Below are 19,356 nucleotides of genomic sequence, written 5' to 3'. Positions count from 1 at the left end.
TCAGGGAATTAGGGTTGCCTTGTGCTTTTTCTGAATAACAACAATGAATTTAAACCTTTATGCTCTGCCTGTGGCCAAACAACATGTAACAATTGTTTCCCTTATAAAAGTATAGTAGTGGCAAGATATCTGCAAATATTAGGTGTTTTTTGCTTGGATTACAGCCTTTGGTTGGTTGGGTTATTTCTACCTGGCATGTTAACAGTTTGTTTTATCCACAGAGCCCACCCTCAGCCTGCTGCAGGAAGCCCAGCATCAGATCCCCAACTATATGCAGAACCCGTACGACTTACCAAGGAACAGTCACATACCCAGCCACTATGACTTACTCCCTGTCCGGCTCAGCCCCTCTCATGGGACATACTGGGACAAGCAGATGGAGAAGCAGACATAGAGGAGACCAAGGACAGTGATGGGAAAACTGCAATACACCTTCTTGTTGGGTCTGGCATCTCTGGAATCATGCATGTTATTAGGAGACTTTTTATACTAATAAGATGTAACTATAGGACAAGTCATTGTGTGTATATACTGCATATACAGCGGGTAGGAAGGCCATGCAAGTTGTCATCAGTTCTGACAAGCCAAGTATTGGGCAGGGGTAATGAGTGATGGAAAGTGATTTAAAGCCAAACTGCAGTATATACACACGCAATCACAGATCCCAACTGTATATAGATGTATATATAGAATTCAGATGTCCCTGTGACACTGTGAACAAAGAGAGTTTATTATCTTGGGACTTGGGTGGAAAGATATAAGTAGCTTGGCCATGAGGCAGCTGCCAAGGAAATATCTGCTAGTTTGGATCTTGGTGGAACTATGGAATATCCATCCGTTGCAATTTCTTCTGACACTCCCTATGGAAAATCTCTGTTGCCAGCGGAGAGAGAGATGTGGTGCAATCCTGTGTTAATGCAGTGCAGCCATCGTTCATAGAAGACTATTGTGGAGGGAGGGACATGTCCGAAAGATAATCAAAACCAAATATATGAAAATAACAGACATACTCAGGTGAGAATGATATGAGAGTGGGAAGATCTGTCATAAACTCAAGTGCAGACTTTGCAGACTGTGATTCTCCCATTCAGTCCAGGTTCCGCTGCAAACCGAAAGTATCTCATTGAAGTGACTGTTTCTCAAGGAAAAATCACCTTCTTTAGGATAAAGTCACACAGATATTTTTATTATTTGTTAACTAAAGAAAGTTTACAACAGTGCAACATATTATTATGGATCCATTCTAATAATAATGAATGTGTGGCACACTATCACCCTCTCCATCCACCATTTTTTGGCCATTGAGTTCCTATGCTGTGCCATACTCACTAGCAATCCATACTGACTATATTGAAAAGTAATTAAAGACGATTCTCAAGAAATTTCCCGAGACAAGTGAGACTGAGAAGAAACACGGATAAATGAATTCCTTGCCATTACCTGTACTTTTTACTACCCATGTGATTCTCTGCAAGCTCTTGCTAGTGATTGGTTGTAAAGCTGCTGTAATTTACATAAGTGAGAAAGGGATGATAGTGTTGCCCCCCAGAAGAGCAGCATTGGGACGCTCAGGAAGGATGGTGGCACCAGTGGCATGGAAATTATTTAAACCACAATGGGGCAAAGGCCAGTTAGATTGGTCTGTTGGTTCTTTTTGGCAGTAGGATTTATGTAAGTAAGTTGTATTACAAAATGCCCCTTCACCCTGGAGCTGCACACCTACTCTAGTTTTATAGTGGAAAGCTATGTTTGCTATCCCCCTACCTATAATTATACAAAAGGCACTTAATGTGCATGCCATTCATACTGCACACCACAATAGGCAGAAAAGCATTACAGAAAACCAGTAAAACCAGGAGTGGCAGAAAGGGCCTGCTAGAATGAGAATCACTGACAGCACCACAGTGGGAAGCTCCCCGGCGGGCGTGCAAATGAATTGGGCCATTGACGTGCACAATCATTCTCTACACTTCATGGCTTTTGTAAGTTGTGTTGTCACTGGGGATGTTAAATATGAACAATGTCTGCAATAAGCCAGATCCTGTAGCGTAAAGAAGTGTCACAGGGTGTAAGTAAAGAGTCGGTTAAGTTGTGTTAAAGTGATCATGGGGAAGGAAGCCAGTTATAGTGGTGATAAATATGGCTACCAGGTATAAGCATGGACTGTTATACTGATTAGTAATTCCTAGAATCCCCCTCTCAGTAAACACCCACTATGAGAATATGGTTAATTTATTATAGACATATGCTCTTCAGTGGTGGCCTCTTTGTTTATATCAGTGATCCCCAACCAGTGGCTCAGGAGCAACATGTTGTTCACCAACCCTTGGATGTTGCTCCCAGTGGCCTCAAAGTAGGTGCTTATTTTTGAATTCCTGGCTTGGAGGCAAATTTTGGTTGCATAAATACCAGGTGTATTGTTAAACAGATCCTTCTGTAGGCAGCCAGTCAACATTGGGGCTACCAAATAGCCAATCACAGCCCTTATTGTGGCTTATTGACCTTATTTGAATGCTTGTGTTGCTCCCCAACTCTTTCTACATTTAAATGTGGCTCACTGTTCAAAATGGTTGGGGACCCTGGTGTAGATGATATCAGATTAGTCCGCCTCTATCTGTAGAGTCCTGGGAGATATACATGGCTACATAATAAAAGTTTGCCCAGGAGCAGTAACCCATAGCAACCAATCAACAGGTAGCTCTTACTGCTCACCTGTTTAAAAGCAAACATCTGTTCCATGTTAATCCCACACAATCAGAACAGTGAAAAGACTTCTACTGGTCAAACTGTACCATTTACTTAGAATCTAGAAAGGCCATTTGGTAGTGATCAGATCCTTTGAGCTTTGATCCTTTGGCCTCATGGTGGTTGGTTTGGTTCTGAAAAAATGCTGAGGGAAATTATCAGAATGAGAATCATCTGATTTAACAAATGCTCTGGTAACCTACAAGCCATATTGGATTATGTATGCCCACATTGGCATTTTAGAAAAGTGTATTCTATTCCTGTGAAGTTTACGCAATATAGAATATTTTTTTATTCCGACAGTGAGGGGGGGCCTGGCTCTTTTTTACAAAATAATACATAAAGGATGTGGCCTTTTGGCCAGGGCTCTCTTTAGACAATTATGGTCAATAATTATTCATAAAAATAGAAAAATATTTCCAGTTTCAAGGTTCGGACAAAGATGATTCTACAGTTTTGCTGTTTCCATGTACAAGGAATGGGATTAAATTTCCTTAGAATTAGCGGTTTTCAGACCATGCGCTTACATTCAGAGATCGGGGAGACATCACTGTACAGAAGGACAGATATATCAGTGCACTCCATTTATTCAGCAGTAAAGGCGTAACCCATTCATATACCTGTAAACAAATGGAACCCTGGAGGAATGCAGGAAGCTGGCAACGTTCCTACTGCACATTAATGGCCATGGGACACAAGGCATTTGCTGGGATTTCCACTGGCAGAGAGACACCTCGCATTGCTCACACTCACAAATGGCAACTGAATGTGTGTTTCTAGGTTGTTGCCACTTACATCCCTGGCAGGCAGAACAAGCAGTGACATTTCTCTACCAGCCGAGATACACTGACAGAGTAAACTTCTGGGGTGCTGTGAGCCCCAATCCTACAAGGGAGCCATGTGTATGAGAAAGCACCTTTAGTCATTCCAGGTATCATCAGCGGCAATGGAACAGGCATTGTACTGTGCATCACTAGGCGTGCAGGACTGAATAATGTTTGCATTAAATTGGTGTAAATGGCTGAAAACAAGGGGCAAAGTGATGCTCTGGTTCTGGGGTGGGCAGATGCATTTCTCTGACAGTTAGGTTTGGGCTTGGAATTGTTATTTAAGGGCAGAGAGCTACAACCTGTGTCCTTGCAGCTCTGGATGAAATATGTTATTTCTATCAATTTATTGTTAAAACTTTCTCCCATACATGGGACATTTATTCTCTGCAGTTGTGATTTGCTGGCAGCTGCACAGTCAGTATGGAACTGGCCTGGCAGGAAACCAGAACTTTTCCAAGTGGGCCCTGAGCTTAGTGGGCCCTTTGCCCTTTGTGGAGCATGGAGCATTAACTCTTTTCTTCCTTTTCCAGGTCCTACTTGTGTTTTATTTATTCCCACCAGTGAGGAACATAGGAAGGAGTTAGTTTAGGAGACTGTGACAGGGAATAACAGAGACCAAATGTATTGCCACAGGTAAGCAGGACAATCCAGGGAGGCAGGAAGTTATATGGAGCTGGGGGAGGGGTTCAGAGAGAATTTTCAGTGTAAATGGAAGAACGAGAATTAATAGATTACCCAAACAACCCAGGCCAACACTGTGAGCAGTACTACATGTATGTATGTATGGGGCGTATATAAATGAATGTTGCACAGCACAATCAATAGGGCAATGAATTCCATATAAACCTTACAAAGTGTGGGAGTGGCCATGTTCCTATAGGAATTCAGAACTTTTATCCCAAAATACTGTAATTTAAGAAGCTTGAAGCCTGCAGGTATAGGAAAGGTGCCACCCCAGCAACTCTATGCACCCTCCATCAGCTTTGCTGGCAAAGACATGAAAGGAGTGGTAGATGCACCCCCAGAAGCAATGCCCACACCTCGTGCATATGATAGGAAAGCAAAAGGATGAACCTCCAACTTCCTAGGTTTTCACTGCTTTGCAAAGATATTCTGGAACCAAAAAAATCCATGACAGATGAAGACATTGTGTAAGAAGGTTATCATTTCAAATAGGCATTGGCAAAGCACTCCATCCCTCTGGCAAGCCAGCTTACCCAGCCGACAGAGTGGCACTGGATGCTGAAGTTCTGCAGTGGTTACTGCATCAGTCCCTAATAAGTCCCCTAGAGCTCTAACAGTGAGCCAGAAGCCAGTGAGCCCATCCCACGGAAATGATACATAGCCAGCAGGCCCTTGCCTGAAACTGATGGCATACTTATGGTGGAACATCAAGGGTGCCTGAGCCTTCAGTCATCTGGCACCCCCACAAAATTCTGCCATGTTTTTTACTGACATCCAAGGTCAAAAACCCCTGCACATAACGCACCACCGTTTTTGGCATTACAAGACGCTATGGCATGCATCAGTGCTATAATTTTATGGAATGAAATAGTTCAGAGGAGAAACAAAGCAGGTCGGTCACGCACCCTGGCGCCGGGATGCTTGCTTATTTTAACATGGAGTTGAGATGTCCCTGCTGATTGTGCCCTGTACAACTATAATGTAGAAAATAAATTGAGCACCGGTTTCCTATTTTATTTTGGATGTAGCAATTTGTGAGTGGGATACAAACATGTTCCTTTTTGTTTTGTGCTTTTTTTTTCTAGTAGAGGAAAATAAAGGTTTTTCACTTTACATGAGCCAGTGGGCACCTGGGAAAAGGACCGTCAGTTGGGCTGCAAGAAATGGACAACACGCAGCTCCTATTTGTTGTGTAATTGATACTTAATCTTATAGCAGGAAGTGGTACAACTGTTGCAGATCAATAATGTGCAGCTTGGTTGGACAGGGGCTGCTGGGAATTGTAGTTCTGCAACAGATTGATGACCAAAGGGTGTTTCTTATATTTGTTATAATAACGTAGATCCCTTTGCAGCAATAATAGATACACTTGCTGCATTTGACCGAAGTACCTCTCTTGTCTTGATCTTGTACAGGGAATAATATATAACTATAAATGACCCCAGGATGAATTTCCCCCTCACCCCATGTATTATCTAATATTTTTCTTTACAAAAAAAAAAGTCCCACAAAAATCCATTTTCTCATCTAATCCAGAGCCAAGAAAGGAGCTTTAGAATGTGTAATATTTCATTCAATATAAATAAAAAGATACATTTCCTGAAGTGTTCTGTGTCATTTCCTTTAAATGATACTGAAAATGATTCCATTGCAATTTGCATATTTTTTATAGAAATCTTCCATTACCCACATTTAGGCCTCTGAGTATTATTCCAATAAATGGTAAGAGAGAGGGAAGCATGTAGGGGCTCCTAGGGGAGCAAAAGCACTGAGCCTTGTCAGGTATGGGCAGTCAGAACAGTGCCTTACACCATGCCGCTGTGTGCCCTTCTCTGCCAGCTATGCCAGCACTAGCCACCAGGGGGAGGTTTAACAGCAGTGGAATATTTTCTAATATTCCAGCACTTCATCATGCTGAGCTCTCTTCTGTACATTCTTCAGTGGCGCCTCTGGGCAGTGCATAACTCATCACAAAGCAATTCTTCTTCTCTGTTACAACTATGCACCTCTTCCTACTAAACTGACTCCAAAACTGGCTAAGGCAAAAAAAGAAAAAACACATGCATAAGGCAATCCATTTTTCTTACTGGCCTTTAGTGACATAGGTGTGTGTAAGTGCCAAACTGAACAAGATGAAATCCCCCCATGTACAGTGCTTACATGCGCCTGTGTCAGCACAGCCCCATAACAAAGAATGGATTGCGTTTTGTCCTGCACTTCCCTGCAATGGAACTCAGGAGAACTCCCCCGCAGGGCGAAATGCCCATCTGTATGAGCCCTAAGGCACAAGATAGCATTATCTATTCCAATAATTTCCCAACTGTGAACCTGGCACCCCTTGCCCTAAAAGTGAGCTACTGAAAAATATAAGCTGAAGATGGCTGATCACCATACCTGGGTTCTTGGGCTAATGGATATTATGTTTAACTGTAAGAATCCTCCTGCACCCCAATCAGATGAATGAGTTTCTATGGCACTTTATTGTTTTACCAACAAGCAGTGTTACAGGGATATCCAATCGGAAGGCCTCCTGCTGTTGCTAAGTTTACATTTCCTGTATCCATCACATCTGCAGGCAGTTTGGTAAGGGAGCTCGGGCCACAACCGGCTGTCCCTGAATGTGCTAAAGTAGTATAGTAGCTTTTTAATCCACCCTTGGAGGGCCACTCTGGTCAGGACTCCTGTATCATGGCTACAGAATATAGGAAAACAGCGTATCAGCCATTCAAACAGTTCCAAAAATATATAGGTCAGTAAGTAAAGTTCATCCCCACATAACAGCCTTACTTCCCTCCTACTTGCCTTTAGGGGTTATCTAGGAGGGAAAACAAACATTTTCCCTACACTGTAGTCTAGTAAATCCAGTTCTACAGAACCAGACTAAATACGCATTAACGAAATTCAATAGGATTGTTTTGCCACCAATAAGGATAGATTATATCTTAGGTACTGTTTTATTATTACAGAGAAAAAGGATATCAAATATAAATGTTAATTATTTGATTAAAATGTAGTTTTTGGGAGATTGCCTTCCTGTAATTTGGAACTTTCTGGATAATGGGTTTCCAGATAATGGATCAGATACCTGTAGCTACACTGACAGGTGCGACCCTCTGTGCAGAGTATAAGGGGGGGTGTGCTGTGCGGGTTGCTGTCAGGCTTTCAGAGAGTAACAGATAATTACACATTTACCTCTACATGTTTCTAGTACAATAATACAAAGTCAATATAACCAGCGGGCACATTGGCCATTCATGCTGGAAAAGTATATTTTAGCAGAAGCTAAAGCTGCCTTACTGCCCAATGAGCTAGAGCGCCACCCTTTCAATGATGTTTGCACTAGCATAAATGGAGGCAAAGGTACATGAGGGCAGAAGTTCGGGGCACTACGTACAGAAATGATCTCCCCCAGTTATGGTTAAGGAACCGATGGCAGTGTGTGTCTCCCTTTAAATCCCCTAATATTAGGGGCTGATTGAAGCCTTTCTAAGGAACCGACCCTTGAGAAGACCCTTAAAGCAAGGACTGCTGCATTAAAGTAAAGCCACAAGGTATGAGGAGAGAAGGCCTCCAGAAGGCAACATGCTTTTATTTCATATTTTATACACGTGTGAGTGAATGGGAGGGCTAGGCTTGGAATCACGGAATCATTGGCTTCAGAGGCAGAAAGATGGGCGGGGGAGTAAGAGATAGAAAAGGCGGCCGGGCACAATCAGGCTCAGTGAAAGAGGGTGAGAAAGAGATCATTTCTTTAATACAGAAAATCATAAGAATTTAAGACAAGTAAAAATCCAGATGGAATAGTAAAATTAAAGTTCTTAAACACGTACACACAAAACAAAAATATATATATATTAACAAAAAAAAAACAAAAAAAAAGAATTCCAAAAGAGTCCAGGGCAGGACGTGGGAATATACAGAGGCCGGCAGAGCGCAGGCAGCAGCCATTAGATGTTCTGACAGCATTGCATCTTTGGTTTATTTTCAGTGGTGGGGGGCACGTGGATGGGGACCACATTGTTACTTGGGGACATGTCATTCTCACGTCTGTCTGACATCTGCGTCTGGGACACAATGCGGTAGATCTCTGCAAACAAGAGGGAAAGGCAGTTTAGAAATGCGGCATCCATGTAACTTTAAGTGATACTGACACTAAAAAACTGCTCTTCAAAATATAAACACACATTAAAGTTCCCTATAGGTCATGTTGATAGTTCTTTTCTGATAGGGCTGCTTGTGTAAGTAATTGTTACTTGAAGTTCCTAAACCTGACTGTTTTGCCAACCTGACTGTCCCTTCCCAGCCTGTCAGTTATAGTTTCTAATTCTAACGGACTTCTGCTGCACAAATATGGCCGCCCCCTCATAGAGGAACATGGGGGATCAGACAGGTAATGTAAAAGCATTGGGCAAATACTTTTAAGGCAAAATTATTAGCAGCATGCAAAGACATTTGTTATGATTGTGGAGGGGCACATAGAGCGGCCATGCTGATTATGCAGTCGTTTCCATTTAAGCCATTTACAATTCAAAGGAACTAAAGAGAGAAAGCAAGTCTGCTTCTGCACGGCACAAACTGGAGGGGGGATTATATAATGACACACAGGCACCCTTCTATCTATAGACAGGTATGGGACTCTGGGAGAGCAGCTCTGCACCATATCACCTGCCTCTCATCTGTATGGAGGGAACCTGTATTGGGTGCATGACTCCTGCTATGTCCCCCCCTCAGAATCCATTTGTACAGCTACTCCCTGTAGTCACTTAGTAGCAAGCCATTTAGAGAACAAGAACACGGGGCTATGTCAGGAATTGGTGTATGTAGGCAGCCTACACGGAATGCAGTCAGAATGCACATAACAGGATCATAATAACACCCGAAGCAAATGACGGCAAACCCTGCAGGATAAGTCAGACTGCTGTAATAGAGCCACAGTGATTGCTCTGCTATGATAATTACACTGGCCGGGCTGCCGATACCTAAGAGAACAATCAGCCTCTGTTACCATGATAATCCTGTCAGTTAAAAGAGTGGATCACCTTTAAGTTAACTTTTAATATGTTATGGAATGTTCTATTTCTAGCAACTGTTCTTCATTATTTATTGATAGAAGAAGAGAAATAATTCAAAAACAAATTCTTTCCAGCTTTCAAATAGGGGTCACTGACCCCAGCAGCCAAAAAACTATAGCCCTGTAAGGCCAAGGCTACAATCTTATTGTTATTCTTACATTTTGTTCCTTAACGTACCTGTGAGTATAGTCTGGAAAGCAGCTTCCACATTTGTTGAATCCAGTGCAGAGGTTTCTATAAAGGACAACCCATTCTTTTCTGTAAAATCAAAAGGGAAAGATTGAAATGAAGCTCACGCTTTGCATGTCCAGCAAAAGAGAATGATAATATAAGTGTAAATCGTTAAATAGCGCCCAGCCGAGAAATGTATGAGCTGCAGTGTTTATATCAGTAGGGAGAACAATCCATGGGGCTGAAGGACTTGGCCAATCCTGGGGCTTGAATCAAAGTAGACCACCGACACATCCAAACTTCAATTATAGAAAACTTTTTTGTTAAGTCACTAAATGTAAGGTTTCTGCTAGAAAAAACAATCCTCGGGTTTATACATTAAAGGAATATTGTCATGGGAAAATATGTTTTTTTTTCCAAAACACATCAGTTAATAGAGCTTCTCCAGCAGAATCCAGCACTGAAATCCATTTAAAAGTGCAAACAGATTTCTTGATATTTAATTTTGAAATTTCACATGGGGCTAGCCATATTATTTATTTCCCAGGGTGCCACAGCCATGTGACCTGTGCTCCGATAAACTTCAGTCACACTTTACTGCTGAGCTGCAAGTTGGAGTGATATCCCCCCCCCCCCTCCCAGCAGCCGATCAGCAGAACAATGGGAAGGGAGCAAGAGAGCAGCTCCCAGTAAATATCTGAACAACACTCAATAGTAAGAAATCCAAGTCTGGCTTGGGACTCCTCCAGTTACATGGGAGTAGGAGAAACAATAGGTTACCTGAAAGCAGTTCTAATGTGTAGCGCTGGCTCCTTCTGAAAGCTCAGACTCAGGCACAATGCACTGAGATGGCGCCTACACACTAATATTAGAGCTAAAAAAAATACATTTGTTGGTTCAAGAATACAGTTTTAAATGGTAGACTGAATTATTTGCTATGTAAACAGTGTAATTTAGAAATAGAAAGTATATCATAAAAAATTATGACAGAATTCCTTAAATAAAAGTTTTTAGCCACCAGTCCATATGCGAAAGGCCCTGAATGATTATCTCGGAATTACCCAAGGGGCAAGATGAGTGGCCATTACACAAATGACTGGCTATTACTGGACAATACTGCAGACTGGGGGAAAAAGGCAAAGGGATAATATAACAATTAGCAGTAATTTTCCCTTTTGTTATGAATCTAATGAATGCAACATATGAGGTTAAACAGTGGTGTGTAAATATCTGACCCCCTAGACTACTGTTGTGTAAACAAAGAGGTTTATTTTTACAACACAATCCTGATTTACTAAAGCCTGCGGGGCAAGCACACTTTTTATTTTGATGACAGGCTCCCTTGAAAATTGCTTTGCAAGAGGACAGGCGTAAATAAAGTTTTGCCATACTGAATTCTCTGTGGATGCGCAAGTCTTTCTGGTTTTACTGGATACAGCATGTGGCATGACCAACCTGCAGTAATAACAGCTATTTACCCATTTTCATTCTTTCTTAGGCAGGGACAGTTGTGGCACGGCCAATGTTTATACCCAACCTGGCAAGAGCGCTAATTACAAGCCTAGTGACACATTCACTGACTGAGTTTTAGCTCAATCCTCGTTAGCATTGAGAATGACGTGTTTCTGGGGGACAAGGTGGCAAACTCAATATTCTGTCTCCATACCATACCCTAGAGATAATCACCTGCAAATGCACGGGCTTCATCAGTTGGTACAGCCCTCAAGTGTCGCAGGTCACTCTTGTTGCCCACCAACATGATAACTATTTTATTGTCTGCGTGGTCCCTTAATTCCTTTAGCCATCGTTCCACATTCTCATAGGTCAAGTGCTTGGCAATGTCATACACCAGCAGTGCCCCCACAGCTCCTCGGTAATACCTGTTGGAAAAGTACAACGACTTAGGGTGCTAGGGATAGGTAGTGCTTTGTATGATTCCCAGCATTCCCTGGGAGGGGAAACAAACGTGCAGGAAAAGCAGGTGGAAGGAACTATTATGTCTCAATAACAGGAAGCCATATAACATATATGTGAGACCTCAGGCTAACAGACTTAACGATTAAAGAGGCACTCAATGCCGCCATACTTGCATGACTGCACAGGACACCCAAGGGCAGGTCATAAAACTGGGAATGTCGATTATGATAATCAAGCATGGTCATTAAGACTAAGTGAGATAACATTTAAATACGTAAATAAAGATTTTGGCTCATTTTAATTGTTTGTAGATGACTCAGTATTGAGCTGAGCACTGAAATAATGTGTTGTACGACTGATTAGCAGTAAATGAATTAGCCCTGACTGTTCACATGGGCAACTGAATTATATAGCATAGGTACAAGAATATGTATCATGTAAGTGCTATCAATCATGTGACACAAAGCAGGCCGTGACCACATTTTGGAGTTTCCCTATATCAGGGACCCCTCCCTGACAGTCTGACTCACGCTGAAGTGATGGCCCGGTATCGCTCCTGTCCAGCTGTGTCCCAGATCTGAGCTTTAATGGTTTTGCCATCCACCTGGATGCTTCTTGTAGCAAATTCCACCCCGATGGTGCTCTTACTCTCCAGGTTAAACTCATTGCGTGTGAATCTGGACAAGAGATTACTCTTCCCCACACCGGAGTCTCCGATCAGAACCACTGTAGGAAACAAACAAGATGTCAGCGCTTGGGAATGATTTCCTGCTAGAGCAGAAACAAGGAAACCCCCCTCCGGCAGCACATTCCATTTGTCTGTCATGGGCCATGTTTAAAGGCTGGTACAGGTATGGGACCTGTTATCCAGAATGCTTGGGACCTGGGGTTTTCCGTAGTTTGTATCTCCATAACTTAAGTCTGCTAAAAATCATTTAAATATTGAATAAACCCAAAAGGACTGTTCTGCCTTCTTATTTGGGATCAAGTACAAGGCACTGTTTTATTATTACAGAGGAAAAGGAAATCATTTTTTAAAATTAGAATTATTTGCTTTTAATGGAGTCTATGGGAGACGGCCTTTCCGTAATTCGGAACTTTCTGGATAATGGGTTTCCAGATAAGGGATCCCATGCCTGTACTGTAAGATGCTGGGTAAAAAAAGATTAGTGACAGATAGGTGCAGTGTGGCCCTATTCTCTGTACCCTGTACTCAAACCAAATCAAAGACCCACACACATTCAGCAGACTGCCCTGCAGAAATGCCTTTATTTTGGTAACAAATATAGCAGCAGGCTGTATAGCTGTAGGACCTGTGTGGCAATTGCCCTACGTACAATACCAGCCGGGGGCAGCAAATCTGCAATGAGATGTTTAAGTCCCTAGGATAATGGGATAGTTTATGCGTAATAATAGAAAATATAATTCTGAGCAACTTTCCAATATGCACTAATGATTTTCACTCATTATAGTACTTTTTATTTGCACTTGAAAACAATACTTGTATTTGTTTATCTCTATGTTCCCTAGTTCTGACCCTTGAACCAATGTAAGAGATATCAGTTCTCCACCAGATAAGTCAGCTGTTTTTGCTACATTGTTTAGGAGTAAGAACCAGTAGTGCACAGAAGATAAACAGCTGGACAAAATCTAATTACACTTAAAAGTATCACTGAAGGTGTTTCATGAACTTATACAGAGAAGTTGCTTAGCATTGAATTTTCTTTCACTGCTTGAAAACAAAAAAACAGTTTTGGGTGAAGTTCCCCTTTACAAGATGTTTCTATACAAGCTCTTGTACTCTGATGCCAAATGTGATTCTCCAATAATGGCCTGGCTCCATTACTCAGATGTGTCCGCCCTGTTCTGAGACGCTGTTAGCACCTGAGATGAACCCATAACTGGACATGGTCCAGCTCATATGTTTCTCAGGCCAATTCTGCACTTCCTGCTTCAAGCTTCTCTATGTACTGGATTTCCCCTGGATCAGCAATCTGTTCTGTGGGATCTGTTCCAGCTCAGTACACTGGGGATCTACTTGGAAAGAGAAGAACTATTTTTCCCTACAAGAGCCTTATACTTCTATAGAATTCTCTCCAGTGCTCACATCTTTTTCTAAGAGCAAGGAGTGCAGACTACATTCAGCAGGAACACTGACCCCAGCAGCCCCTGAATAACAGGCTGAGTATAGAGTCTCCTTACCTTTAGCTGTAGTGGGATGCTGGGTATTATAGTTATATGATATCTACAGGGAAGCAGCATGCACATAATGGCCTTAATTATAAGGGCAGAGTGCTTATGCCTAGTACTAAGCAAGTGAAAGGTTTGCCACTGAGCCACCAAAGGGCCCAAGACTGGCCCATAGCAGTTACAGGACATTTCTAGCTTATAGTCCCTAGTAAGTACTGTCAAGGGGCCAATGTAAATGTGCTAATGTGCCTCTGTATTTCCCACACCTTTGCTGATAATACCTATGTGCTTGGGTCCCAGACAATGGCCTCCAATGTGGGGTGCTGGCTCCAAGCCTGCCTATAGGTGAATGATATATATGAGCTAAACCAGCCACTATGTGGGAGGGCTGGACACCACGAGTCTGTGTAACTACAGTTACCTGCCCTTCATTTCCTTAAAAGTCTGAAATAATTTCAAATCCCAATGGAATTGTCTTGTGTAAATATTAAACAGCTGGATATATAGCTATTTTCCTTTTACTCTATTGCGGTTTCAGACTTGCCCAGACAGCCATTGTCATACACTCTGTCAGGTTGTCCCCGGGCCTCCTTTTTATAACCCCATTACAGAAAAGCAGATGGGCATGTGGCAGTCCAGCATTACGTCAGTGAGGGATGTGGTCAGCTGAACCGGACCCTAAATGTCCCTCTTATGACTAGATTTTCCTTATAGCCAGTACAAAAAGTCTATACAAGCAGAGCAATTCCCCTGGGGTAAGTGCAATTCTACAGAGTAAAGTGGCCTGTAAAAGGGAGGACCGGGTTTTCTGGAAGTAGCATTTCAGATGTGCAATTACATTGGTTGTTTCTTTAATGAAGTAGGTAATTATTTGCCCCAGAATGTGACCTTCCCCATATTGAGTCACTAAGGAGAGAGCAGAATAGGGTGCTAATCTCTAGCAGCTAATCTCAATGAACCTGCTGGGAAACGAGCCGAGAAGCTAAAATGCTGGCCAAGTCCCTATCGACCTTCCTCCAGTCCTAAATCATATGGGCCATTCATCTGAAATGCCACCCATCCCTCCATGACATAGCACTAAGGCAGGCAGATTAGCCAGGGTGTCCTGCATTCTCATTATTTTACAGTAGGTCAGCCCTAAAGCTGGCCATACACAATAAAGATCTTTAAGTGATCGTAGGACCAAGCTTATCCTGAAACGATCGTTTAAAAGTACCATTTTAAAATATAGTCTAGTTGTAGCTAGGAAAACTACCTGCTTGGTCCTGCAAACAACTGGACAATGGGCAAATTTCATAGATCATTTGAATGTTTGGTGCCCCCTACCCTTATGATAATTTGATGGATTTGTCAGATCGCACTAAAATCGGTCAATGGAGAGAAGAAAATCTTAACGTGTTTGGCCACCCTAAAGGTGGCGATACACGCACCGATAATATCGTATGAAACCTCGTTTCGTGCGATATTCGGTGCGTGTATTGTATGTCGGCGAGTCGACTGATATCGCAGGAAGCTGCTGATATCGGCCGACTTGCCGATCGGACCAGTTTGAAAATTTTGATCGGGCACCTGACCAAAATCTCCCTTCAGCGCTGAATCGGCAGAAGGAGGTAGAAATCCTATTGTTTCTACCTCCTTACCTGCCGATTCAGCCCTGAATGGTGTGTGGCGGATCTGACGATGTTTCGTGTGACCGATGGTCGCACGAAACATCGTCAGATCGCCACGTGTATGGCCAGCTAAAGACACAGTATAATCTGCCTCTGCCGCCCCTTCCTTCCCGATTCCCCTGCTTAACCCATAAGGGCATAAATCTGTACTGAATAATCTCTAAAAAATACTAAATACAGGTATAGGACCCATTATGCAGAATGCTTTGGACCAAGAGTATTCCAGATAAGTGGTCTTTCCATAATTTGGATCTCCATATCTTAAGTCTACTAAAAAATCAATAAAACATTAATCAAATCCAATAGGATTATTCTGCATCCAATAAGGATTATTTATATACAAGGTACTGTTTTATTTTTACAGAGAAAAAGGAAATCAATTTTAAAAATCTGAATTATTTGATTAAAATGGAGTCTAAGGGACACAGCTTTCCATAATTCTGAACTTTCTGGATAACGGATCCCATATCTGTATGTGCTTTGGCTATGATTTGCCCTCTTTTTGCAGCAATTTATGCACATGGCATCCCGCTGCATGCTTATCCTGTGTAGGTCAGGTTACCCTACCCCAGACACAAGCAAGGTTGTACCTGCAAGTCAGCGCAGCACTGCAGTCAGGCAAACAGGCAGGAAGCAGGAAGATAAAGACTCAGACGTGCCGACAAGTTGGGACAAGCGGGGAGGGGTGGGGGGGGACCTTGGAGAGATTATCAGAGCTGCTGAAAACTTCTACCCACATGGACTTCCCAGTACACTGGGCACTGCCCAGAACAAGAAAATAAAAAAGGAGACCCTATATAAGGAGCTTGCACGTGCCTTTCCTCTACACACAAAAGACACCATGTTGCGCAGGCCCATTTTAACCTTTGCTTCTGTATCAGTGCTGAATAGGTGTTCCAGCTGGGTGCCATAAAGGGTGATGCAATGCAATGAGTATGTGGGCTTGAGGCCTCCAGGTGAGCTCACAGGGTGTGATGGGTGAATCAGCACAGAAACAATTGGGTGACACACAAGCACAAAGGTACAGGGAGGAGAGGCAAGAGCTGGGTGGGAAGGGAGCCGAGTACAGCAGGCAAGGAAATCTGAGAGAATGCCACAAAGCTGTGCCCGAGGGAAGTTACTGGCAGAGCTATATAGCCAGCTGAGGATGCAGGTCAGTGCCCATCTGGCACAAGGAAAGCCTGCATGGTACATACATAACCCAGTATAAAGAGAAGGATTATTATAGGCACATGGGTTTAGGTGCCACTCAGGTCAAACCCAGAGAGGGAGAGAGTAAAAGACTTACACTGCGGTGCAAACTGGGTCACCCCATAAAGCTCAGTGGGTACAAATGGGCTGTGAGTAAAACAGGCCAAGTAACTGAAACCTACCAACCTGCCTGGGATTAAACATGTATGTGCACGAGGCCTGCAAATAAAACAGGTTACATTTTGGGGAGGGGGTAAAGGAGAAGGGAGTTTTCCAGTTCGATAAGTGAATGGAACACCAACACCTACCACACCTACTATTTGTCAAGTCTCCCATGATCTGCACACAAGCCTTGTGCAAGTGTATGTGCTGTTCGCAGTGACAGTGCCCAGAGAACTCGGGCAGCACAGGGCATTGGCACACCGGCATTTAATGCTGGTGGTCGAGATCACAAACTGAGGAGCCCCAAACTGCCCCCATGACACGCGGTTGCCAGGCAACATTTCTCTGAACATACAGAATTCATAGACCCCCAAACCCTCCTGCATAGCCATAGCACTTACACTAACTGCTCCTACAAGCTGAGATCTAAGCAAGACACACACCATAACCAATGGATGTGTAATCCCAGGGCAATTACAGTGCAATTTCATTTCTTTTTTAATTCCCCACGCCTGTTTGGCCCACGGGTGTAAACTGCCTCATATACAGCAACTTACCTAATTCTGCATAAAGCTATTTTTTCTTAAATAATTTGCCCTCTGGGAAATAAAAAGGAATTCCACTCAAACCCTTCTACCCAATGAAGGGCAAAAATACCAGCATGTGGGTGGAATTCCCCTTTAAATCAAATAAGCAAGGATTTGGCAAAAAGCCTGAAGGATTCAGAGACAGAAATAATAAAGGCAAAGCAAAATGCCCAGCTGACAAGTGGGAGTCCTATCCTGATAGAAAGAGGAGGAGGTGGGGGCTGATGAATTAATATCCTGTGCAGACCTGTGCTTTCCTCACTACCCCACCCTGCATTCCAGACTTGCGAGAGGTCAAACAGTGCTTTAGCCACTGACCCTGAACGAAACACAACCTGCAGGGTGAAAGTCTGACTCCATCTTCTCAGCCTCACCAATGTTTAACCCTGGCAGAGCTGAAAGTACAGCTAATGCCATAATGTCTCCCAAACCCAGTGAATAATTATACTAGTAACCTCCATTAGCAACTCTCATCCTGCTTCTGCCAACAGAGTGCAAATCCCAATAGCTTAAATGGAAAATTTGTGCAATCCCGATCCCAGTTCAGTTGTTGCTGAATTATAACTTTCATCACAAACAAATTAAGAGAGATTGGCCAAGCACAGTGTGGTGGAAATGGCTGGATTTGCTGGGAAGATTCTGCACCTAATGCGCTCGTCTGTACACTGGGCAGCTGCAACGTAAGAGAAGTATGTGACTGAGCAAATAAACAGAATGGTAACCCGAGAACTAAGTGGCGAGAAGATGTGATGATATAAAGGGCAAGCAGAGCTGGACACAATGCAACCCAAGTCCAGGTCTCTTCTTCGTCCAAAAATGCTTTGTGCCATACCCTGTAACTTGCCCAGGCAGAGCAGAGGGTTCTGGGGCACTGGAAGAGTGCGGCGGTGCAACACTGAGAAGGAAAGTACCCCAGGCTGCTGCATTTTTTAAAGAGAGGGAAGGGCCCAGAGTCTGAAGTGACTGAACTGAATCACTCAGCATCCTCCCCAGGGATATTTCCTTGCCCTTAAAGGATATACCTTCAGTAAGTTAAACACCTTAAGTGAGTAAAACAGAGGAACTACACACCCAATTCCTACCACCACCCAAGAATGACATGGGTGCAACTACAGAGGAAAGCAACGTCTGGGACTGCAGGGGGGTGGGGGGAGTTAGGCACAGACTGATAATCTGTTACAGTGTATCCCCATATTCCCAGAGTTTAGCTGAACCCTAAAATGCTTTTGCTTCATTACCCCACTACATCATCAATCCCTTTTAATAAAAATACAACACCAAAAGCCATGAATTCCGCCTTAAATACACCCTCATAGCCAAGGCTTTATGAGGTCATGAGTTAGAACTGGCACATAGTGATGTCACATGTGTCACATGACCCAAGGAAGTGTGAGTTTCACTGAACACCATCCAATGGATGGAAGGCAGCTGTCAGGCAGACTTTCGTATTTTATTAACACTGGAGAAAAACAATGTTGTCTCTGTGCCCCTGTAGCAAATGTAGCACAGATACTTCCTTCTATTTCTATTTCCCAACGACTTCCCCTAGAAAAGAAAAGGGTTTCCTGTCCTTGTAGCCACAAACACCCTACTGACCCTCCTTTCCTCCCATGCTTCACTGACTCACGACCCCAAAACACTTCCCCACACTTTGGAGCCTGATCACCTGATCTATTCACACAGTAACAACCTGGATCGATGTACTCTGGGCTTCCCAGCCCTGTATCTACTATTCCATTTACGGAATCCAGCAGCCCCAGTGTCACCGCCCTGACAGGCTCCAGCTGGAGCGGGAATAGCTTGGCTACAGCCTAAAGTTCAACCACAGCCGGTGATTCTCGCCATAAACGTCAGCCTACATCCTTGTTACCGAGAGGTTTAACCTCCAGAGTGTGCAGCAGAGGCTGCCAGTCGCCCCCCAAGCCCCGGTTACCTTTAAACAGATAATCGTATTCGTCGTCCCTGGTACCCATCCTCGCGGTACTTCTGACGTTCGCGATGTGCGGCTAACAGCAGCAACCGTCAGATCTCCAGGAAGCCCGGCAGTGTCCGAACCCCTCCCAGAAACAGGAGCAGCACTTCCGCCCACTCCTGCACGGAAACGGCCCAACCGTCACTTCCGGGTTACCTGGCAACT

At 43.4% G+C, this 19,356-nt stretch overlaps 2 protein-coding genes across 4 annotated transcripts in view; one reads left to right on the top strand and one right to left on the bottom strand.

The window, feature by feature from the left end:
• The window catches only part of megf11 (multiple EGF-like-domains 11), a 207,592-nt gene extending 201,729 nt beyond the window's left edge, over positions 1-5,863 (top strand). For 2 of the 3 annotated variants that reach the window (XM_018092496.2, XM_002938361.5), the window contains one exon: positions 222-5,863. In XM_018092496.2, coding sequence (XP_017947985.2) covers positions 222-394 — 173 coding nt within the window. In that variant the 3' untranslated portion in view covers positions 395-5,863. The remainder of the gene's footprint in view (positions 1-221) is intronic. The other variant, XR_004222063.1, reaches the window with a different exon arrangement.
• A 1,950-nt stretch (positions 5,864-7,813) lies between these two features.
• On the bottom strand, positions 7,814-19,242 carry rab11a (RAB11A, member RAS oncogene family). Its single transcript, NM_001016481.2, has 5 exons — positions 19,153-19,242; positions 11,950-12,145; positions 11,189-11,382; positions 9,509-9,589; positions 7,814-8,346 (listed from the first exon to the last, which is right to left on the bottom strand). Exons 1-5 carry the CDS (start codon positions 19,190-19,192, stop codon positions 8,207-8,209), a joined length of 651 nt encoding a protein of 216 aa, NP_001016481.1. The 5' UTR covers positions 19,193-19,242; the 3' UTR covers positions 7,814-8,206.
• Positions 19,243-19,356: the final 114 nt, after the last annotated feature.

This window comes from Xenopus tropicalis, chromosome 3, assembly GCF_000004195.4.
Source record: "Xenopus tropicalis strain Nigerian chromosome 3, UCB_Xtro_10.0, whole genome shotgun sequence".
NCBI classification, from domain to species: Eukaryota; Metazoa; Chordata; class Amphibia; order Anura; family Pipidae; genus Xenopus; species Xenopus tropicalis.
Note: the sequence above shows the minus strand (reverse complement) of the source record. Positions and strands in the feature narration are given on the sequence as shown.